Here is a 24,075-nt window from a genome sequence, read left to right as displayed (position 1 = left end):
AGGCTGAACAGACCAAGTGCCCTCAGCCACTCCTCACATGGATTTCCCCTCAAGGCCCTTCATTCACCTTTGTTCACTCTCTTGGGGCTTTTATATCCAGCACTCGAGGTGAGGCTGCCCCAGCCCCCAGCAGAGTGGGACAATCCCTCCCTTGCCCTGCTGGCCATGCCAGGCCTGATGTTCCCAGGACAGGGATGTCCCTCCTGGCTGGAGGGCACTGCTGGCTCATGTTCCACTCTCCACTGCCCAGGAGCCCCATGGCACTGCTCTCCAGCCCCCCATTCCCCAGGCTGTCTGTACATCCAGAGCTGCTCCATCCCAGGTGCAGAATCCAGCACTTGACCTCGTTGAATTTCACATGGTTGGTGAATGTCAAAATCTCCCTGCAGGGCCCCTCTGCCTCTGAGGGGGTCAGCAGCTCCTCCCAGTTCAGTGTCTTCAGCAGAAATACTCAATGGAGCGTCGAGGCTGGTGCCCAAGTCGTTGATGAAGCTGTTGAAGAGAACTGGCCCTGAAATGGAACCTCACCACTGACCTGTCACCAGCTTGAAGTAACAGGTTTCTGATGTAGAATCTGTGTGTGTGTGTGTGTATAGTTCAAGTTAGGTGTGTGTGATCAGGTTTTAGATTTAGAATTCTGATTGCTTGTCCAAATGTTCTCATTAAAATAAAACAGAAGCATGCCACGTACAAAAGTGTTATTTTTATTTTCCTTATGAAAAGTTGTGGATTTTCCTAATAAGCAGGTTCATTTTTTCAAACAGATCCCATGATGTTTTCTCCTCAAAAGGAATGCATCCAAAAAATGCAATTAAAATCTGTTGAAAAGCCATGATTGGGGTGTTTCATATGGCAGGAAGCTTCCTGCTGTAGATAGTCCCAATTAATTCTTCCATTTTTTCCTTTTCATTGCTTTCCATTCACCTTCCTGTGTAGCAAGGCTACCAAGAAGCTCTTTCACTTTTCTTTTTCTGGCTGCATCTCTGTAAAACAAACATTCAACATATAAAACATTTCAGAAATATTATTTTAGGGAAAATAAGTTTACTTAAGAATAATTATTAATTAATAAAAAGTCCAACAATTCCTTAATTTCACCAACACACCATTTAAATGAAAACATTTTGCATCCTCTTAAATTAGAGAAATGAAACCACAAAGTTGAAAACACTTTAAATAATCCCTATTGAAAATGTTTGCTTTTCCTCAAATTGTCCCATTTTATTTCAGTTTAGTATGGTTGCACATTTATGTCAGTCCTGGCCCACAGTGAAGAAATGAACACATGGCAGGACAAGCCCCAAAGTGGTGCTGAGCCAAAGGCTACATTACCTGTCCATGATTTCTGAGAGCTGCATTCTAGCCAGGTATTGGTTGTCTTTCCGAATCTCACGGATGGCTCCTTTGAGCTCACGTTTGTGCCTCTGGATCAGCTGCTTCCTTTCTTGCTCCTTCTTGCTGCCTGCCTGCTTCCTTCCAAACTCTAAGCTGAAATAAGAATGCATGTATAAGCACAGAACACCTTAAACCCACAACTTTTTCATATTTATAAGGAGAGGTTTTGTACGAAAACTAACTCAGTATTTTAATTCCTGCATATTATATGGATAAGTTGCAAAATAAGAAGTTGCCCAATGAACACACTGGAAAAACACTCAGCAGACCTTGTAACTGCACTTCAATTCCCCATCTGCAGCCTGCACTTTGAACAGACTGAAAAATCTAGACTAGAAGAATGGAAGACATCTGAAGAAAGATGGAACCTACCCATACATCTTAAATTTCTGCAGATCTTCTCAGCAGATGCATTTTACAGAAGAAGTCTGATCAATTACTTGGGGATAAGTGTGTATGGCAGAGCAAAGCTGTCCTCTTCAATTATTAGAATAAATAAAAGTAGACACTTTGTGCCCCTGTAGATAACCAGTATGGCTAAATAATTCAGCAGCCAATATAAAGCAGATTTCCTAAATAGAACACTGTTCTATTATCTACAAAACTAATTAGTGTTTTTCACCATCCATCTCTTACCATCATATATTTCATGTACCTTATGAACTACTCACTCTTATCCTTCTGACTTGAGAGCCTGACAGAGTATTCAGTAAAGCACCTGACCATATAATAACAATCTAATAATCTTGAAATTTGTTCATTTATAATTCATTATATGAGCAGGAGTTGACTTTCAGTGCTATTTTTCCTACAAGATAATATTTGTTCTTAAAATTCCTTCCCTTTTTTTCCCCCTCCCTACCACACAAATAGATGTCCCCTTGTGAATTATACACAAAATCTAGCTGAAAAACAGTTGCTTTGTGTCCTGCTTTCCAAATCCATTCTAGCTTGCTACGAATCTTAAGGTTTAAATGCCCTTTTCCTTTGCAGCCAGTGTTCTTTACTTACACTTTCACAATTTTAGGAGTATACTGTTTCAATGGCACTGGCTTCTTTTTCTCACATATCAGTGGGGTATAGTGTTTTACTTTGTTCTCCAGCTCTTTCAGAGCACTGTGATACCATTCCTGAAAATGCAGAACAAATTGTAAAAGCATATCAAAGCCACCATAAATCAAAAGCTATTGTAAACTGAATCAACAGTAATGCTCTCCCCATGCATTTTTTTTCCTGGGTTAAGTCACAGCTACTCATTAGGACACTGCTAACACTGACATGCTGCAATCCAAGATGGATAATTCTTAAAAGCCTTTGGAAGTCTATTAAAATGGTATCATGAACAATAAGACAACTCTGCCTGCTGGAAGTTTTGCCTAACAGAGGAAGAAGCAAGACTAAAGGCAGTTTAACTCAGACTCTTCCTTTCATGGTAATTTTAACAATGACTAGTTGTTGTTTTTTTTTTTTTATTTTGATGGCACAAAACATAGGCCATTTGGCTTCATCTGAGTAAAACTTTGTTCTCTAAGGACATTTTATGATGCTTCTTTGAGGAAAAGATGATTTTGCTACATTCAGAAGAGACAGATTAAAAATGTGAATCTCATTTCTAGAAAATCAGCAACTGTCCAAGGTAAGGTACTGACCAGGCTTATTTATGTTCATTTTACCTACACAGTTATAAGTTTTACCTCCCCAGTTTGGTACATGTATTTATTTTACCAAGGTCTTACAGATTCACTACAAAAGTACGAGAGCAACCAGATGTCCATCTTACTCTTATAAATTATGTCACTCATGGAATGCTACATTATTACAAGCCAAGTGCTGTTCTCTTCATTTAAATAGGCAAGACAACATATACAATGGAAAAATACCTTTTCTAAATATTCTCTGTTCTTTTGTTTTTTCCACAGGAACATCAAAATGCCTGAACCTCAAAAAAATTAATGCTTATACTTGGTTTTTTTGTTTATGCACGGATGAAGATCACAGAATTTATTAATAAATCAAATATATAAATTATTTAAATCCTGAGGAATACATACCTGCATTTTTTCAGGATATTCATTAACTGGTATATGTTGTGTAAGGACTATTCTGACAGGATGCATTATTTCATGGAATGATGGTAAAGATTCATAGAGAGCTGAACATTTTTTAATAAGGTCAAAACACAGGGCTAGACATGATAACCTGTTAATGCACAAAAAATTAACAATTTCAGATGCAAAAACTGCAATGGATTTTCAAATAAAATCAACTGAATTAATTAAATTTGGACTGTTAGCAGAATCCATTAAGATTGCTTGGCAGAACCAGCTACAACTGGAAATAGTTGTTAATTCAGACTAAAAATTTCTCTCTCCTAAGCAAATACCAAAAGAATTCCATCAGCAACAAATCTTTATGTCAGTGCACTGAAGACAGCAGAACTATCCACTAGTCTTGTTTTTAGTTCTAAAGAGCACTGTCACTGACATAACACAACAGATGATTTGCTATTTTTTCTGTTCTGCACTTCTTACGTACCTGGTATGATTTATCTCTGTTCTGCTGGCTTCCTTTAATCTAGTCACAATACTCAATGGCACATTTTGCTTTTCCCAACTTTTCAGATCCTCCTTATCACACACCAACAGCAATTCTAGATTTTTCCCCACTGGTGTAAATGGATGCACTACAGTATAGCCTAAAAAACCAAGAACAGTCATTAAACAAGGTCACTTGTACGCATTCCTTCTGAAGAAAAACAGCCAACTCATTTTACATTTTTAATTGTACTGCCTTTCAAAATACTTCTAGCTGTATTAATTTTTTCTAAAACCATGGAAAACACTGGAGCACAGGAACATAGGTCAGTGCTCTAGTCACACTGCCCAAGTCACAGAATCCAAAGGCAGGGACTGGCAGAACCAAGTACTGTCCACTGTAAAAAGTCAGGTTTGAAACTAAGGAACCTGAATGTGCTCAGCTCCCTGGGACCTTGGGCATCTGAGGGTCCTGAGGAAACTGGCAAGATAAAGCTCCTAAACCACTTTCATATTTGAAAAGCTGTAGTTCCCAGTGACACATGCAAAACACAGAAGTACTCAGTGACAGGCACCATGGCTTCATTGAGGGCACATTGTGCCTGACAGGTTTGGTGGCCTTCTATGACAGGATTACAGCACTGATGGGTAAGGAAAGAGCGACTGATATCGCATACCTGGATTTGTACAAAGCATTTGAGACTGTCCTGAACAACATCCTGGTCTCTAAACTGGAGAGGCATGAATTTGACAGGTGCATGATTCAGTAGATAAGCAATTATCTGCATGGGCAGAGCCACAATTGTGGCCAATGGCTCCATGTCTGGATGGAGATCAGTTATGAGGAGGGTCCCTCAGGGGTCTGTCCTAGGACCACTGTTACTGAACATCTTGGCTGGGGACACAGACAATGGGACTGAGTGCACTCTCAGCAAGCCTGCAGGTGACACCAGGGTGAGTGGTGTGCTTGATACTCCATGGGAAGGGGATGCCACCCAGAGGGACCCTGACAGGCTTCAGAGGTGGCATCATGTGAACCTCATGCAGTTCAGTAAGACAGACTGGGAGGTTCTGCATGTGAGTGGGGCCAATCCTGCACATGGACACAGACTGGGCAGTATGATGGATGAAGAGCAGCTTTGCAGAGGACTCGGGATACTGGCGGATGAGAACCTGAATTCTGAGCTAACAATGTGCCCCTGCAGCCCAGAAAGCCAAGGCATCCTGGGCTGCAACAAAAGCTCAGCAAGTTGAGGGAGGGGATTCTTCTTCTCTACTTCACTGTCACGGGATCCCACTTGAAGGAATGTGTTCAGCTCTGAGGTTCCCAGAGAAGGACACAGACCTGGCTCAGGAGCATCCAGAGGAGGGTCATGAAGATGACCAGAGCACTTCCAATTTGAGGGAGCTGGGGTTGTTCAGGCTAGAGAAGGCCCTGAGGAGACCTTACAGCAACCTTCCAGTACTTAAATGAGGCTTACAGGAAAGATGGAGAGGAACTCTTTATCAGGAAGTATAGTGATAAGATGAGGGTAACAGTTTTAAACTGACAGAGGGTAGATTTACACTAGATAAAAAGAAGAAACTCTTCATTATGGGAGTGGTGAGACACTGGACTACAGGCTACCCAGAGATGTTGTGGATGCCCCAGCCCTGGAAGTGTTGAAGACCAGGTTGGATAAGGCTTTGAGCAACCTGGTCTAGTGAAGGTACCCCCTGCCCATGGCAGGGGGGGTTGGAATTAGATGGCCTTTGAGGTCCCTTTCAACTCAAACCACTCTGTGATTCTTTGATTCATTCTGTGGATGGGGAAAGTTAAGACATGTAGGTTCACATTTGCCCTGTGGGAAACAGGATGCACAGTGAAACTGCAGCTTTGGCCCAGGATGGAGCACTGGATGTACTTAAAAGGACAGGGCAGGTACAGGACTTTGCCATGGGGTCACAGGCAGAGGGCTTTGGCCAGAAGGTGGTCATGGGGCACAGTGAGCTGGAGCAGGGAGAGCTGCTCCACAGCTGCAGCCCCAGAGCCTCCCCTGTGAGCCCACAGCAGGGCCCTCAGACACACTGTAAACCTCTCCCACTCCAGCTGAGGGGGTTTAAAACAGGAGGAGCATGGAACACAGAATATACATGGAGCAGGGCAGATGGAAAACACTAAAGAATCCCTAGGCACACATCACAAGCTGATCTGTGAAACTACTTATACAGCAATATGAAGGAAGCATCTGAGAAATTTCTTGGCTAAGGGACAAAATAATTTGCATTCTCTGTGCTGGACCTTGGGGTCTTTTTCCCCTGTTAGTTTTCCTTATGTCCTGCAAGCTTGCAGTGGAATTGACTTCAAAACTTTTTCAAACTTTAAGTTCAGATTATTTACATATTCTACAACCTGTACATGGCTCTTCAAAGACAGGCCAGAAGACAGTATTTAAATAAAGGTTTTTAAGGTTTGGGACCCAAAGTTATAAGACATCATGACACACACAGGCTTATGCAAGATCAGGAACTAAGATATGTGAGTTTTATTATCTGCTTTACTTGTGAGAGGAGAGCAGATCTCATTAACAATTCAATTAGCTAAAGCTATCAACCATGACAACTCCTTCCCACTCCCTCCACCTACAGGTTTTCTTTTTTAAGGTAATAGTTTTTACTCTAAATCAGATTGTATTTCAGTCTCTTATGAAGCTGCATTCCAAATATCTTTCTCATGTGAGAAATTTATGGATCAAGAGAATAAAACTAAAACATTAAGAGTTTATTTGCTGACTCTACTTAATGTTAAAATTGAACCCTGAGAATTTTTTTTTGTGTGACAGTGCATCAACATTCCAGAGCTCCATGCCTACTTATTTTAAAATATTCTCTGTTGATAGCTAAACCATCACAACTACCAGAAAAACTTCCACCATCAATATTTAAATAACACAATTGGATACCTTGGGAACTTCAAAACATCAACACTGACTGGAAAGTTCTCAAAGAGAACACTGGGCCTCTTATGTATCTTTTACTGAGGTTTTTCTTACTGCACAGAAATCAACACCATGCAAACTTAACTAGCTCAAAATCATTAACAGAAATACAAAGAAATATTTTAAACAAGGTAACAATTGATCAATGATTACCACTAAAATTTTTCAAGTATCTTCTCTAATTTTGTAGAGTCCTGTATTATAATTTTACCAAAACTCTCTGCAGATTAAATATTGCTAATATACATAAAGGAGAGAATACTTTCAGTACTATGTAACCCACCCACTCCATAACCTCTTCCCACTTCCTTCTAAGGGCTCAGCTGTTGGTGTTCTGAGAATCCAGGGCTTAGCTCTGATGCAGCCCAGCTGTGTAACCTTGGCTCACACTTCAGAGGAAACTGCTAAGCTGTGAGAAGCAGCTAGGGAAAGGTCAGTGGAGTACAGCCATGCCAGATAATAAAGGTGAAACTGCAGTGATAGGTTTGTTGAGAAAAGGGATCAGTAGTAGCTCAAAAATTCAAAATGGGAAAAAAAAGGCAGCATGGAAAGGCAAAAAAGTCTTGAAGGGAAAGGAAGGGAGCTGCCTACTGAAGTACTGGAACACTGACAGAAGCTAAACCTTCCTCAGCAGACTGAGGACTATTTAGAGAACAGACACTTAAGGATCTTATCAAGAGGTGTAAACATACTAATACGTAGTGTGTAGTTCATCAAATCCCAGATATCTTGTGAGTTTATCAAATAATTCCAATTTTCACTTGGTAATATCCTGCCTGCAGAGTCTCCTCCTGCATGCTGTGCCCAGACAGAAATATTAACACATGAATTAGTTACTATGCTCTGACAAAACTCCTCAAAAGTAAATTACTGTCACTGAACTGGTCAACAAAAAGAGCTCCAGAACCAGAACAACTTTAAAGACAGAAACTAATAAAGGAAAAAAATTGAAGAGAGACCGGCAAAATAAAAAAAAATTGCTAACATAGGGATCACACTGAAAAGATAATTTTGTTATCCCTGTTGTCTGTGCAAATTGCCAAGTTTACACACTTACTTTACTAATCCTGGTTGTGGGGATAGCTGCCCTCTATGACAGTACTGCAAATCCATGTGAAATAAGGGAAAAACAGCAGCTTTGTGATATACATCTCTCATTTAGGTGATATGGCTATTAGCTGAAGAATAAGGCTACCTGCAGCATGAGCTGCTGCCTCACTGAGAGCTTACAGGGTATTCATCAGGAATCCATTAGGAACTCTGAATTTCAGAGCACAGTCCAATCTCATAGTCCGTTTAGAATGACAACACTGCAAAAATACTGCACTGTGGCCAACATGAGCTCATTTCCTTTAATAACTTCAGGCCTTTCCTTCCTGCCAACAACATGAGAGGATCTAGTTCATAACAAGATGCCCAAGAATCAAGGTTGTGTTTGGCTGAACTTGCAGATGATTTTGGCCTTTTGTTCAAAACCAATGAAATCAGGGTGAAATATTCGTATTTAAAAAATTTAAAAGATGAACCCCAATACTAAAATGGACTCTAAATGAAATACTCATTTACTCTAAACAAACTCACCCTGGGCCTGGCTTTTGGGTAGAGAGATGTGAAGTATTCCAAGAAGGAAATTGATGAGTTCTGGTACAAATCTTCTGGAGAGAGATACATATTCCAGGAACAAGCAGCATATAAACAACCCTTTAATAACATCTTGCAATGTTGTAATGCGACACTAAAAGAAATAAAAAGAACAAAATATTCCTAATTAAAAGTCTATACATCACAAATACAGGTTCTCCCAAAAAGAGGAATTATGAACCACATTGTAAGCATTTGAAGTCTATAAAATTACAGCCTTTGATCTTTGATGAGAACTGCACTGGCTTTCCCTTGTCCTTAACTGAAGAGTACCTGCAGAACTGAGTAACAGGTTTATCAGAACTCATTTAGCCACTAGAAGGTGCTAAACCACAAACAATAAATCCTTCAGAAATGAATCAGTGAAATAAAAGGCTCTGAGCGACTTGGCAGCAATGGAGCAATTAGCTCAAGACTTTTGAAACATACAAACAGGATATTAGCATAGAAAAAGAAGGACATATTTTAACTCAATGCACTGCATTAGGTACATTTTCAAGGAAAACAAACACTGCCAATTTTTAAGTAAAAAACCTCTCAAGTATGAAGAAATGCAATATATGGAAAAGAAACCACTAATGAATGACTTCAGATTGTATTCAGTCTGTTCCATTAGTCCCATGTAATTTACCATAGAAGGAATTACTTTGTGACAGCTTGAAAAATTGAAGAGATATGGTTTTGTGAGTTGGACTATAGCCTGCAAGGGTGTTTTCCTCTTCACCCTTTCTTCCAATTACTATCTGTGGCTATACCAAACACAGAGCTACCTTTGCAAGCACATTTCCACTATATACATTAATACTAACACACATATTGGAAGTCTGAGGAAGAAAGAATATATGTATAATATAATCCTGAGGTACAACATCACAGACATACCTTAGTAAGTAGCTGACTCATGTACATAAAAGCAGGTGTTACAACTGGGTGCCAGAAGTCAGAAGTTGGAAACAGCAGAGATACAATTTTCAAATAAATTAGCTGATTGCACATAAAACAGAATAAGGCAAAATATAGTTAAGACATTATTCCCAGGATCTTGACTTTATACATATGTAACTTTTGAATGAATAACTGCTACACAGTTGTCAAAAATACTACAATATACATAATTTTGAGAAATCTGGTATGATATACACGACTCATTTATTGAGACAACTGTTGAAGCTAGATGAGAAAAAGGAATATCCATATGAGACATCCATTATAGGTCTAATATTGGATTGAGGCAGCTGAAAGAACAACTAAGAAGGAACTGTGCCTCCCAACCCCCTTTACTCCATGAGAACCCCATCTGATCCCCTTCAGCTCATCACAGTCACATACTCTCACACCACAAACACAGGAGCACGTGGCCACACAGGACCTGGGACACCTTTCAAACCAGTCCTCAACACAGACAATGAAGTGATCAGAGTCCTCAGGCACTGGCACACACCAACAAACAGTTGCAGGCAAAAGAACTAAGCAGTGATTAGGTGCATTTTAATTGAAGGGGATTTGAGTGACCTGCCAAGATCATATGGAAATTAACATCAGCTGCAAGGTAATTATGAAAATTATTTAAGTGGATATTTACACAGTAAAGCAGATGGAAGTAAAGTTTCATTGCTTCCTCTCTGCTCCTCCTCAATTGTGAACAAATACTCTCCTGAAGTGTTTTGGTTACTAAATATTCTGAATTGCAGGGCAAAATAACAGCAAGCATATGAAAAGCCTACTAAGACAGCTGATCTAATAGCTGACAGCTGATCTGATACTAAGACAGTTGATCATTCAAACAAGTGCTTTGAGAGTACAAAGTGATATAATTCCACTTTAAAAGATAATGATGGCCTGCAACCTGGCAAAGTGCAGTGAAGGGAATGAAAGCCAGAACTGTGACTGGTGTTCTAAGTGTGACAGTGACAAATTAAAAATAAAGTTAAAAGCTCTTGACAATACATTTCCTGCAAACCCCAAATATCCTGAACAAAGACTCTTCAAAACAACTCAATATATCTTCCAAGCTGTAAGAACCAAGGCTTCAGTCCATTTTCCTTCAATAGTCTACTTATTCCATTAGGCAGCAGCAATTCATCAAGCTGATAGAAAACAAGTAGCTCCCTCTGAATTAGATTTATGGTTTGTCTTTGAAACTTTACTACAATTTAAAAATACTCATTTTCCTATGCTCTCTTCTTGAATTCTCCAAGAGCCATTTACTTAGACACTGTAAAAGGAATCTGTTCACATTTAACATGGCAAGTGAAAATGGGCTATTACCAATACAACAAGGAAAGAGATTCTTTCCAAGTCACTAATTTGGACATTATCATATATAAAGTACTAAGAAATGTTGTAATTTTATATCCATAATAATACTCTCTTAGTTTGTTTTTTGTTTTGGTTGGGTGTTTTTTATTTTTGTTTTTTTTTTAACCCAAGAGATATTGCAGAGATATTGCATTTCTATGGAGCACATTTTTTAAACATTTGTACTTAACATAATTAAAGAAGTCACAACATAACTGATAGTATCACTTCTTCCTAAAACTACCAACTTAAGTTTCATCAGGAAAACAAACAGTGTTCTGCTATGAAGACTGGAGAGATAATTTTAAGATCTTTCCCCTTATTAATTCCACAGTCACACTTTTATTCTGAAGAATGTGTGTGTGTATTGTTTGTTTGTTTCTTAGGGGTGGGGTGTTTTTGTAGTGGGCGTTTTTGTTACAACTTATCTCCAGAAAGGCATTTTAAAATATCAAAAAGCCTAGAATGTCATAGATGCTGATAATTCACCACATAATGTCATTCTGCACTTATTACCATTCTCACTAATGCAAAGAGATTATCCCAGCAATGTGGATTTGTTACCGTGTCTAAGCCTGGAAGTGTTGCACGGCCTTTGACTTCAATTACTTCTTCCAGATCGTGTGCAGCGTCTCGAAGGATAAACCTGATAGTGTCACTGGCTGCCTCAGGAAACATCTGGCAAAGATTGTACAATGGCCTATTAACAAGAAAGTTAAGTCATAATCAAGTTATGCCACTGATGTTAATAAAAAATTGATTTTTAAGCACCCATAGGAAGATTTCTTGTGTTCCATCTGTATTGTAACAATGACAAATTGCCTGCAACAAATATTCCTTTTTTAGAATATAAATTATTATTGTAATACTTTAGTTTACAGAGACATGTATTTTTCATTTGGCCTTCTGAGAATTCCTGAGTTGTAGGTTTCTAAATCTTAGATGAAAAATAATTTTAAACTTTAAAATACACTCTTAAATCATTTGCTATGGTTATGATGTATCCTTCTGAATCTCCTGACTTTAGATATTACTTCAGTGAAGTATGCTGGCTTACACTAGACAGCCCACTATTCTAAACACTCTTAGGCAATATTAAACAACATGTAAGGCAGCAATGTGGTTAGCAAAATTATTACTGCAAACAAGAAAAAAAAAACCCAAACAGAAAGTTAGATCAGCTCCTGGCCTATGCTTAGTGCCTACAGGCATATGCAATCTAGAGCCTGAATCTGTTTGGTCTCCCAGCATTTTTCACTGAAATTTGTCTGCAGAGATATTAATATATCCCAGTTCTAGAAGACAATCAAAATATATTTAATCTTTGGTACAAACCATGTGTGACAGTATCAATGGGTCAGCACTCTTCCTGTTGAATGCAACAGAGCAATGAATGTAATACTGCACGGAACAGGTTCTGAAAAACTTACTGACTTTAGTAGGAAATGAAAAAAATATGCTGAAAACTACATAAAAATAACTTGAAAGAAACCTGCCTATCCTGGAAAGTCAAGATAAGAACCACAGAGCAATTTTGTTTGGAAGGGACCTTTGGAGATCATCTGATGCAGACCCCGGACAAAGCATGGCTAACTTCAAAGCTGGATCAGGTTGCTCATAGCTTTGCTCAGTTTTCTCCATCTTCACAGCTTCTCTGGGAAACTAATTTTAATGTTCAGTACCTTTTCTGAGATTTTTTTTCTTGAAATCTAATTGCAATTTCCCTTGCTGCAGCCCTTGCCCACTGACTCTTGTCCTTTGCTGTACACCTCTGAGACAAACTTGGCTCTCTCCTCACAGCCTAACTGCCTGTCAGGTACTTGAAGACAACAGTGCCAAACTGACAACTTCCTGCAAAGTGTTCAGCTGGAACTTCCAGATGAGCTTACTGCAGCACTTTAATTCCATTTTCATCCAGATCTCTGAGTGAATTCACAGAACTAAACCCATGGAAAAAACAGAGATTGCAACAGAAACTGCACAGTGTCAGCGCAAAGCTTAAAATCCTTGAACAGCTGTCCAAATAGCCTCCTAGACAAGAGTTTCATGCATATATGGTATTACTTATCCACTACCCACAAAAAGCATCTTGCACATCAAAAAATATGTTCTGAGGTTTTGAAAATCTCTTGGTACAATTAATAGATCAAGTAACATGTGAAACAAAGTTAAAACATAAAGGCTAAGAGTTACCAGCTGCCAACGAGTTCTACAGGATATCTGAAACAAGCAACAAGCTAAAAGCTTTGCTCTAGGTAGCTTTTCTCTTTAAACCCTGAAGGAGCAAAAATCCATAGGATTTAATACTTACAGGACCAGTTTGTCAATTGTTCTGAGCTCTGGTAAATCCAGAGTTGCCAACTCTCCAATATATTCCAAAAGGAAGCCAAACAATTTCTGCAAGAAATATGTTAACATTATGAAGCTTTTCTTCATTGTACATATTCTTTAACAGTGATACAGACTTAGAAAATTAAGATTATCATGTTAATTCTATTGTTACTCACAACATAGGAGCATATATATTTTATACTGCTCCCTAAATACTTACTAAAACTTACTCTGGAATTAGAAGTTATTTTAAACATAAAACAAAACATACTTCCAACTTTGCTTTGTTTCCCACTGCAAGGCTTGGATGATTGCATTTCTGAATCCTCTCCAATATAATAAGCTGTTGTTCTATTGTTCTTCCAGCCAATAAAGACTTGAATGTCTCGTAGGACTCAGGAACTAGAAAATAAAAACAGAAATTGGCCACACAAAAATCTCAAACTTTACATCTTTAATTCAAGTGAATGTGCACCAAATTTCCAATCTGAAAATTATATTGTTCAGAAAGAAAGACACCAGAAATGTTTTAAATAATTAACTTTTAAACACTAATACTCTATTAGCATATATATTGAATTATTCCTATGAACACAAGTCAGAAAATAACATGTTCTTCAATGCTTAAAACTCAAGTCATGCTCTATTTACCATGTATGCTGAGCAGCACAACTATGTTGACACAGAGCAGAATCAAACCTAAACAAACATTCAACCAAAAATTTAGCATAATACATTTACCTTTAGGTTTAATTCACACCCAATTACCTTTTGTGTGAAGAACATTAAGAAAAGTAACAATATGGCAACAAGTAGAAAATTATTTTAAAAAACCAAAAATCCAACAACCCTGACATATATTTAGTTTTTTACAGAATTCAACATACTAGAAGACATCCTAACTAGTTGGGTTTTTTTGAGTTATTTTAATATGACTGCTTTCTGGTTAAAGCAAATCCTGAATGCAATTCAGAAGGCTTTGTGTAGTAAGTCATCTTCTTTGGATGGAAAAACACAAGCACTTAAGGAAGTTGTTTGAAAGGTTGTTTAATCTTGCAACAGATACTTTTGTTGGAGAAATCTACACTAGGACAATAGTTAGATGAATTATGTACTTAATATGAATGAATGTTTTGTGTACTACTTGAAACATGTCTCCTCCTTCCTGCTAGGCATGGACCCAAGACCAGTCAGACTCTGAGTGTCTCTACAATAACTCAGTGTTACATCACAGGGATTCAACTTCAGAATCTTGTCTCTCCAAGCATCTTCTGACAAAAATGCCAGTCCAAACACCAGAGAAACTGTAAGTATAGATCACAGAATACTGTTCTGGCTTCTCTTAGGTAAAACAGTAGCACTATGGATTGGATAAGCTGGTTGCCTTAAGAAAGGAGCACAGGTATTTTTATTTTACTGCCCTGTTTTTATCTTCCAATTCTGATGCTGCTCAGAGGCACAGAAACTGCTCTGGGATGAAACAGATCTGGTTCCTACTTCTCCAAGCACGATTAGGTTTGCTCACTAAGAAGAGCAGTTACTGGCTGCTCTTTGAATAGTAGAGGACAACTATGAAGCAAAATTTCATGAATGAATGTAAAACCTAGAGGGCAGAGAAACTGACTGGCTGTTACAAACCCCTGCCAACAAGGGATCTCTGTATCAGTCCTTTGCTTACCAGCAAATGTATAGGGAAGCTCTGATTTGGCAGCTTCTCTCTTTGGATCTAATTTCTCCACATTCTGTGATTCATTTTCATTTGCCTTGTGTTTATTCTCTTCTTTGTTCTCTGCAGCTTCTCCTTCACTCTCAAGATCAGATTCAAGATCAGAGTGGCCATCTGCAGCATCATCCTCCTCATCTTCACTTGCAGATTCTTCCTGACTTTCTTCTTCATTCTCATTATCTCCTTCCTCTCCTTCCTCCTCTCCCTCCTCTTCTTCTTCCTCTCCTTCCTCCCCTTTCTCCTCCTCATTTTCAATATTAATTTTTCCATCCTGTCCGTAGAGAAAACAATCTAGTTAAAATAATGATAAAGTGACAGCACCTCAACACAATCACCATGCAAAGCTATCTTAAATAGGCATCAAGAGCATTTGAGCCTTGCTACCCTGACCAAGCAGTGAATGCTAGCAGTGCCAGCCAATAAAGGATATTAGGGAGAGAACATACATACAGATATAAAAAAGTAGGGTATTTTCAAGGGGCTGGAAGAAATTGGAAGAAGAAGAGATAGTATATGAGGAACAAAAGAAACCACACAGAAGGAAAACTAGCAGATGATATAAAAAAAGACTTCAACATCACTTACAGGAACATTTTTTGTACAAAAATATGTTCCCTCTATGTGTTAAAATAGCAGATCAGATACATATTTGGTCCCATCCTGATTTTACTAATCATCAGTTTAAATTCACATTCCCAATTGGTATTGTCCCCTTCAGGGAGAGCAGCAGTTCCCTTGTTACTTGTGTATGAGAGGACAGAATCAGCACACATGTGCACCACAGTCAGGGAGACTGGTAATATCAGCTTTAAGGTTATGTTGCTCTGCCACTTTAATCAAAGACATGTCAGAAATCTACTCATCTTCAGACTGAAATTCAGTGGAACCTCAATCAATACAGTGAAAATTAAAAAACAAAACAACAAAAAACAAAATCCGAAATGCCAAAGAGCCTCCTCTTCAACCCAGCAGGCCAGTGGCAGAGAAAGCTACTATAATAGCAAGAATATAGTAGTCAAGGGACTTGACACTTGTAAGACCACACAGAACACAGCACTCAGTTTTGAGCCTTCAAATACAATAAAGAGATTGATAAACTGCAGCAAATTCAGTAGAAAGCCACCAAGACTACTGGGGGCTGGGGTACCTGCTCTGTGAGGAGAGGCAGACCTGGGCTTATTTAGCCTGGACATTAAAAAAACCTCCTCACAGTAAGGGCAGCCAGTGCACATCTCTCTGAGCAGCCTCCATTCTTGGAGATTTTCCAAGGACAGACTAGATCTGAGTAAACTGGTGATTTCATAGCTGACCCTGCTCTGAGCAGGAGATTGAACTAAATGTCTCCACAGAGTTCACTTGCCAACTGTTTTTCCTAATCTTCTTTACAGACCTCTGCAAATTCATCAATTTTAAACCTTACCTTGTAAGACAATAGACGTCTGTCATCTTTATCCAGGATAAAGCCATCAGCTAGATCATCAGCTGACATGTGGCTGGGTCTCTTTTGATTTGCCTCTTCATCTATCCCACGCATGCGACGTAATCGATCTGCCTGTGTTTCACAAGGAATACCACACACAGAGGTGAGACATTGGCATCAATCAGGTAACCACACCAAAACACATCTCTCAAATACTACAGCTAGGGAAACACAAGGAAAAACCAGTTAATTTGGATTACTCAAAGAGTTGGTGTAAAGAAAAAAACCCAGCACTTGAGAAATTATGGGCAAAAGCTGAGAATATCTTTCTTTTTGTAGGGAGTACAGTCTGATAAGAGCACACAGTCAATTGGATTAGCTTATTTAAAAGCTTTAAAACTGGGTTAACCAGAAGCATTGTGTTGTCTTATTTTAAAATTTATCTCTTTTGCTTATGGGACATCATTACTAAAAAATAAAAGCTTCTAGAGTGTTTCAGGATTCCACAGTGTTCATCTGTTTCATGTGTGTGTAACAAGCTTGTAGTGAACACAACCATATCCTAAGATTTTTGGGATATGGACTGAGCATCAAACTACTCTAAGATGGTAAGAGTAAAAAATAAAGAAGTATCTCTCTGTTCTGCTATTAGACACTGAGCTGCTCTGATGTAATCTGAAGGTACCGAATTCCCTAGAGTCTTAAATGCGTTCTTAGTATACCAAAACAAAGAAAAAAAGAGTGAAACATTTACCAAATTATTCCATCTTCCTGTAAGACTCAGCACTCCAGGTAACAGAAATAGCATACAACATTTCCAAGACATTCACATCCCTCTGCAAAGCAAAGCTATGCTCATGCTACCACTGAAAGGCTCTTGCAACAACAGAAGAGAGCAATAAAAGACTTGCCCAGTGTATTAATTTAACTGCTGTGCAACATGATACTCCACTAACTTAGGAGCACCTCTCAACTCTGAATAATTTAAAACATTTAAAGGCAAATCAAAGTAACATTCCATTTTTATTGAAGGAAGATTGACTCATTTCATAAACCTCTACAGTCTCATACTAGGCCTATGGGGTTTTTTTGTTGTTTTAGTATCAGATTACAAACACAAACAGAAGATTTCCTGAATTCCCCCTCTGACGAATTGCAGTCCAGTACAGCCACTTACAATCTAAGGTCAAGGAATGAATTTAAGCAGTCATTCCCAAAAGACAGGCCCCAAACAATCTCAGCCATAAATGGTATACCTCGAGCTTCTGGAGTCGGGCCTGCTCCTCTTTGGCCAATTCTTCTTCTGTCTTCAGCCTTTCTGAAGGTTTTGCTTTCATCTCAAATCCAAGTTCTCGAACAATCATATCGTATTCATCAGGCTAAAGAAATATTTATGCAATTGTTTATTATCTTAAGTTTCATTATTCTGCTTTGCAGCCATCCCTCTGCCAGACTAACAGCTAATAATCAGACTGTTAAGATAAAAGGAAAAGACTGCTTCCAAAGCAAGCTGCAAAAACACTCAGCTCAGAATTAAGATAAGGAATGGTAAGAATAGTTGAAGAGAAATTCTCCTGGAATTTCCCCTTTCCTTACTTAAGTTACTCACAACTGAAAAACTTTGAAAGAGTATCTTAAAAAATAACTGGATTACATATTACTTTAAAAACCCTCAAAACACAGCCAGAATTAATAAATTAATAATTTACATTTCACTTTACACTGTCACATGAGATAAGCCTTTGCTAGTTCCACTACATGAAGTGTAGCTTAAAGAAAATAAAAAGGGATGCTGCTATTCAATGATCTTCAACATGCCATGGAGCAAATTAAATCCAAAAATCAATACACTGAAATATGAACTTTTGGCCCGGTATCTTCTGTTGTACTTTGAGATCAATTTTAATGCAAGACTGCACTAGTTAACTGATGTTATAAAATCTGGATTCTACTGCAAAATAATAAATGGAAATTCATGATGTTCTGCAAGAAAATACACATTTCTAGAAGAAAAATAAAAAAGCCCAACAGAATGCCTATTCTTACATTTAAAAGTTTATTTCCTTAGTACAGAATACAAATGATAGAAAAAGCATGAGACCATACGATATCTATTCAAAAGTAAATTATTTTCATTCCTTTTTGAAAGGGACAGAGCCCAATTTCAACAAGGAAATGTCTATTGTCAAGTACTAGTTGTTTCATCAAAGGAACACTCCAAAGGCACTCAAAATAAGTCAGTGTTCCCAACAATTTTAATTCTTCAAGAAAATTTATCTGTCCTACAAATAAGCTGTAGTCAAGAGTATTGTTCAGTCTGCAATCTGTCTCTCACTTGATAATTAAGGAAAAGCAAACTAATTAAAATCAGAGAAATCATACAAATCCCTATATTCCTCCAACTAATCAGATTGTTCTAGAACTGCAGCACTCCTTCAATGTGAATAGCAGCAAACATTTTGTTTTATGAAGTGATAACTTGGCCTTATAGTTCAGCCACTGTAAGTCAAAACTCCAGTTACTAGAACCAAGGAAATCAGTCTTGTTAAAACCTCACCTTGGGTTTTTCTGCTTCCTTGTCCTTCCTCTCTGACTTTGGGGCTTTGCGGGCAATAAGGCTTTGGATTTCCTTCCAGTCTTTGTCAAGTTTTTCTGTCAGTTCTAAGGCACTTTCCCTCCGGGTTTGCCTCTCTTGCTAGAAAAATAAAACAAAAACAAATGCAGCAGTTATGTTCAGATGGACATGACATAGCATTTACCACTTCAAATGAAAACACATTTAACATTCATTTAACAAATGAATTATTTCAAATATTTAACATTTTGAAGCTGCAAACATTCTTTGTGGAAGAAGTACAGAGCTATGCTGAATGGCACAAGGATTGCATTCAGAAAGCAGGTGTGAATACAAGGGGAGATTTGGGGATACAAAACAATGGCAGATATACAAGTTAAATCTAAAATGCCTACAAAGTCAGACTTTATTCAAGGAGCTTGGACTCCTCTCAGACAGCTTCCTCATTTGTTTACTATGCCACTATTTTTCTATTCTACAAATACAGGGATGGTGACAGCTTCTTAATCATGCTCATTTATACTTCAGGGCTGAAAACTCACCTTTTCTTGTTTAGATTTGGCTATCATCTCTTCAATGAGTTCTTTCCTAGACTTAGGCTTTTCCTCTTCTTCATCTTGCTGCTCACTTGATACTTTTCTACGAAGGAGGCCTCCACCCCCTCCAAAGTGAGCAGCAGTTAATTCAGCTAGGGGAAAAAAAAAGAAGGATGTTAATCTTTCAAATCCACACATGACTGCAAAACTGCTGCTGGGACAGTATCTCCCTATTCTCTGAGAATGGGAGCAATTTTGACTATTGAACCAATCAATCATGCATTAGTCTCATCCCTATGAGAATGGCTATACCAAAAGAGATTATGTCAGACACATAATTTACACTGACAGACACTTGGCATGAGGTAGGATCATGTTTTTGCCCTGTATTTATCCAATATGGAGGTCTAAAGATGCAAGAAAGCACCCAGAAAACTCACACTTTAAATTCTGGCCAAAGGGCTCAAAATCCAGGTACATGTTTATGCTGAAAAGCTCACAGAGTAAAGAAGCTTGCCAGTAGTATGCCCCACTTAACCCCTGCTAAAATCCAGACAACTGGTCTGTGTGTGACTAGGAAGTAATCAAATTTGGCTTAAACATTCCAACCAAGAACATTCTCTCTCACTGAGAGACAGTACTGAACAAATGATGGACACATTTACCAGTAATGAAATTACCAGTGAAACACCAGCTGGCACTTCTTACCTGAAAGTGTTCCTCTTTCTTCTGTGTCACTGTCACTATCAACAATATCATTTAGTTTTTCAATTTCTGCCAAAGATTGGCCATAGTGAGTCAATTCCTCATCTTCATTAAGATTATAGATATTCTTCTTTCCATAATTTTGCTAGGAACAGAAAAACAAACCAATGAAATATCAAAAGATCTTTAGTTCCCAAGCAACAAAATAATACAGCCTTTAGTTTCAGTGCTAGTTGAAGAGATTCTTATTCCAGTGTTTTGCTGGAATTTAACTGGAATAAGAACACTGTCAGACCAATATTGAGAGAGTGTCATGTCTCTCACACTAATGTACAAATGGACTAACCCAGGAAACTTAGGGAAGCTGAAGTTTATGTATCAGTAACATCAATTTTTAACTACTGCATTTCAGGCCTAATGAAACAGATTTCAACCTATAAAAATTACACTGCTTAATTCTGGAGACTGAGTATGGTGAGGCAGAAAGGATAGTACTGCACATTCAATTCACACTACAGAATGACAGCAAGTTTCAGAGTTCTGCTCAGCTACTGAATATACTTGATGGTGACCACTTTTTCTTAATTTAGCTCCTAAAACAAAGCAGTCGAGAAAACCAACTAATCAATGAATCTGCTTATAACCAGCTTTCTTGCATGTCAGTGCTCAAAAAAACCTCTGCTTCAAACAGTTGTCTGGCAAAACCAGAAAGAAAAAATAAATAGAAATTTTTTCATGAAATCTAAGTCCCAAACCTATAAAATCAAAAATAAAGCATTGTCCTGCAAAACCCTCTATTAAGGGGGCGCTCCCAACCTAAAAATTCAAGTGTGCCTTGTGGCTTTGTGTTTGGCTTGGTTTGTTCTTTCCTTTTTTAAAATCATTTACCTGTCTTTCCAGAGTGAATCGTCTGATCATCTTTTCCTCAGGAGTGATTTTGGTGTTATATTCACCAAAACGTTTATCTTTAAACACATTTGTCTTTTCTCTTTCTTTATATTCTTTCAGTAACGTTTGATTACGCTGGAAGGAAAAAGACAAAGGAGATAAAATTGAAAGAACAGAGTAACTACTTCCAAAGCCAACGTAAAAGACTTCACAATATCCTGTGACCATAGTAATCTTCATATTGCCATCATATTATAAATTATAATTTACCAGAATGCAATGAAAGAGAAGGAAAAATTAACATGAAGAAAAGGTGGGAACCTCATACAATACATTCAAATTAAGTTCTCTTATAAGCACCCAAGGGAAGATAAAATGTTACACCATATCTCACCTTTATTTTATCACACACAAAACCTGTGCATTTACACTGAAGAATTCTGACATGTCTCAAGCTTAGTAAGCAAAGAATAACATATTAAAGAAAGCAAAAAAAGCCAGCAAAAGTCAGCTGAACTTTTTTTGGTCATTTCATCTAAGACATAAAAGCCTCGAGTGGATCCCCACATCTATCCCTGTGTCACTGTTCAGTGTGGGGAAGTCAAGCATCAAGTCAGTAAAAGAAGCTTATTACACCTATCCAAGGTACTTACTGGGTGCTTTTGGGACAGGTAAGGAGACAGGTTTACTTTCCAATGCATAATTAATGACAGATATCTGATTTATCTTATTACGAAATAAAACCCCAAATCCTAAAATGTGATGTACAACATTCATGAAGTTTTCTAAAATCTTGACTAATAGTAACAAGATCTGAAAGCTAATTTATAATTTCATGTTGAAGATATTATATAGTTTCTAAAGAAAAAAAAATGTTGGCTGTGTTTAGGCCAAGAAATATCCATTTTTATTTAAAGCACATGAACAGATTCTTACTGTCAATGTGAAAAAGATACTGTGCCATTCATATTACCAGAACCTCACAAAGTGCTGCACTAAAGGAAAAGGCTGGGTTTCCTACTCCTACTCCTTCCTACTCTGCAGCCTCACTGAACATTCACAATTTTCATATGCTGCTGTAAATGACACTAAAACTCAGGTTTCATCTAATATTGTGACAGTTCTACCTTCTATTTACTTCTTACAGTGACTACTATACATATTTGTAATGTATAATATGTACATATTTATAACGTATAATATGTACATATTTATAATGTATAACATGAACATTATACATTAGTGTATAATGTTATATACACTGTCTCTATAGCTAAGACACTGTATATGAACATTGGGTATCAAAAAGCGTTTCTGTGCTTTTTTTTTTTTGTATTTAATTATTTGATTACTTCTCCTATTGATAAAAAAGAAAATACTTAATGCATCACCTTTCACAATACACATAACATGATAAAATCTCTTTGTTTTCACTGCATTTGCCCTTCCAGTAAGTGCTTTAAATTCTGTTCAACAACAGCATATACATAACATGCCAGAGAATCTCAGGGACATACTTTCAAATTATCCTTTTTTCAGCTTTAACTTGACCTACATAGGTTTAAACTTCTTTGCTGGTTTGTGTGAAGTGACAGACCACTAAAAACTCCTGTGCTTCACCCAAGAATAAGGTAGGCTGCTGGAATCCCAGATGCATTTTATGACACACTCTCCCTTATGCATCACAGATTTTGGTCAGGTAGCTACTGATGGCAAGAGAGAAAGATAAAGAGGCATTATGAAAATGGCACAAGGGTTGAAGGTAAAAAATTTACCCTTCTTAAATCGTATGGTCATTCTTATGACAGCAGGAAACAGATCATTACATCCCAACATACTTCTACAACACGATTATTCAACCTGTGCACAAAAAATCACCAGCATTTGTTTTCCGTATCAACAGTAGTTTCTTTGTAGCTACACATTTCTCACTGTATCCCGACCTTGGTGCTCTTTCAATGTTCCACTATTATATCACCATTACGACATTATCAAAAAGCTGAACATTCTGGGGTGACCAGAACCGACCAACGTCATGAACACTGACCCTGGTCCAGCCGACAACACGTGCCAATGTATTGTGGCCGTGGGTACCCTGAGAAGAGATCCATGCCCACCAAGCAATAGTGAGGAGCTGCACTACTGAGCCCTGGGGGCTGCACTGGCCAGAGCCATTCCCCGAACTCTGCATCACCCCCCGAGCACTCAGAGGTCACCGGCCCCTCCTGCTGTGACAGCAGAGCTGGGCGCTTATTCCTCCTGAGAGGGCTCCAGCCTTATCATCTCCCACATCAACAGACACCATTCTTCCTCCCTGCTTTGCATGTCCTCTTACCTTCTTGATGGCCTTGGACCGTGAGACACCCGGCAGCCCCACATCATTTTTGGTCTTCCTCCCCAGGATGTCAAACTTCTGCCTGTTGACTTTCACCTCAAAGGGGTTGCTCTTGACCACGGCCATGGCCGACTTCACGGGGCCCTTTGCAGTGGAGGGCACTGACACCTTTTTCTTCCGCTTCGCCGCCTTCCCCATCTCTGCACCGGCTGCCCGTGGGGACGCGGGGGTGAGGCAGTGGCTCTGCCCTCAGTGTGCGGGGCCAAGACTGGAGGCGCAGACGGGGAGAGCAAAATGGCGCCGAGGGGGTGCAAAACCCCCCGAATTATGCCTTGGCCTGACCCCTGCCCTCAGCCACAGCTCCGTGAGAGCCGGAGGGGCGAGGAGCGGAGGAGGGAGCGCAGGAGAAGAGGGAGAAGAGAAAAGCGAGAGCAACGCGACCCCAGCGCGCCCCTCACCCCGCCATACCCAGCACTACCACATGCGCACCGCCACTTGGCCACCTCTCGCGAGAGCCCTACCCTAGTACCGCGATATTTACCGCTCTGTTCGCCGCCCGCTTTGGGCCGAGGCCGGGGAACGTCTGACGCACTACATATCCCAGCAGGCCCAGGAGCCATCGCGCGCGCGTGTCCCCAGCGCACACCGCGCTCTGCCCGCTGGGACTTGCAGTCCCGGTAGCTGTGAGGGGGTGGCAGCGCAGGGGCGGTGCT

At 38.9% G+C, this 24,075-nt stretch overlaps 1 protein-coding gene across 2 annotated transcripts; it reads right to left on the bottom strand.

Annotated features, from left to right (window-relative positions):
• Window positions 1-688: 688 nt before the first annotated feature.
• On the bottom strand, window positions 689-23,873 carry NOP14 (NOP14 nucleolar protein). 2 transcript variants are annotated; one of them, XM_054632808.2, is made up of 18 exons: window positions 23,363-23,871; window positions 21,028-21,162; window positions 20,143-20,284; window positions 19,441-19,586; window positions 18,881-19,018; window positions 17,580-17,702; window positions 16,324-16,455; window positions 14,856-15,174; window positions 13,449-13,579; window positions 13,158-13,243; window positions 11,411-11,546; window positions 9,431-9,532; window positions 8,489-8,642; window positions 3,931-4,090; window positions 3,447-3,594; window positions 2,407-2,525; window positions 1,333-1,488; window positions 689-983 (listed from the first exon to the last, which is right to left on the bottom strand). In XM_054632808.2, the coding sequence occupies exons 1-18, from the start codon at window positions 23,558-23,560 to the stop codon at window positions 884-886; spliced, it is 2,625 nt and encodes an 874-aa protein (XP_054488783.2). In that variant the 5' UTR covers window positions 23,561-23,871; the 3' UTR covers window positions 689-883. The 2 variants fall into 2 exon arrangements, 1 of the variants encoding a protein (XP_054488783.2); XR_008534242.2 differs by lacking the exon at window positions 2,407-2,525 and having other exon boundaries at window positions 23,363-23,873.
• Between the last annotated feature and the right edge of the window lie 202 nt (window positions 23,874-24,075).

This window comes from Agelaius phoeniceus, chromosome 4 (assembly GCF_051311805.1).
Source record: "Agelaius phoeniceus isolate bAgePho1 chromosome 4, bAgePho1.hap1, whole genome shotgun sequence".
Classification (NCBI taxonomy): Eukaryota; Metazoa; Chordata; class Aves; order Passeriformes; family Icteridae; genus Agelaius; species Agelaius phoeniceus.
The sequence above is the reverse complement of the archived record's forward strand: the minus strand, read 5'-3'. Positions and strand labels throughout refer to the sequence as shown.

Bases quoted from the DNA above. Each gene is read 5' to 3' on its own strand.
- NOP14 (XM_054632808.2), bottom strand. From the start codon at position 23,560: ATGGGGAAGGCGGCGAAGCGGAAGAAAAAGGTGTCAGTGCCCTCCACT. The intron at 19,019-19,440 runs GTGAGTTTTCAG...TTATTTTTCTAG, and splicing joins CCAAATCTAAACAAGAAAAG to CAAGAGAGGCAAACCCGGAG. The intron at 9,533-11,410 runs GTAACAAATCCA...ATGTGCAATCAG, and splicing joins CACTTCCAGGCTTAGACACG to CTAATTTATTTGAAAATTGT.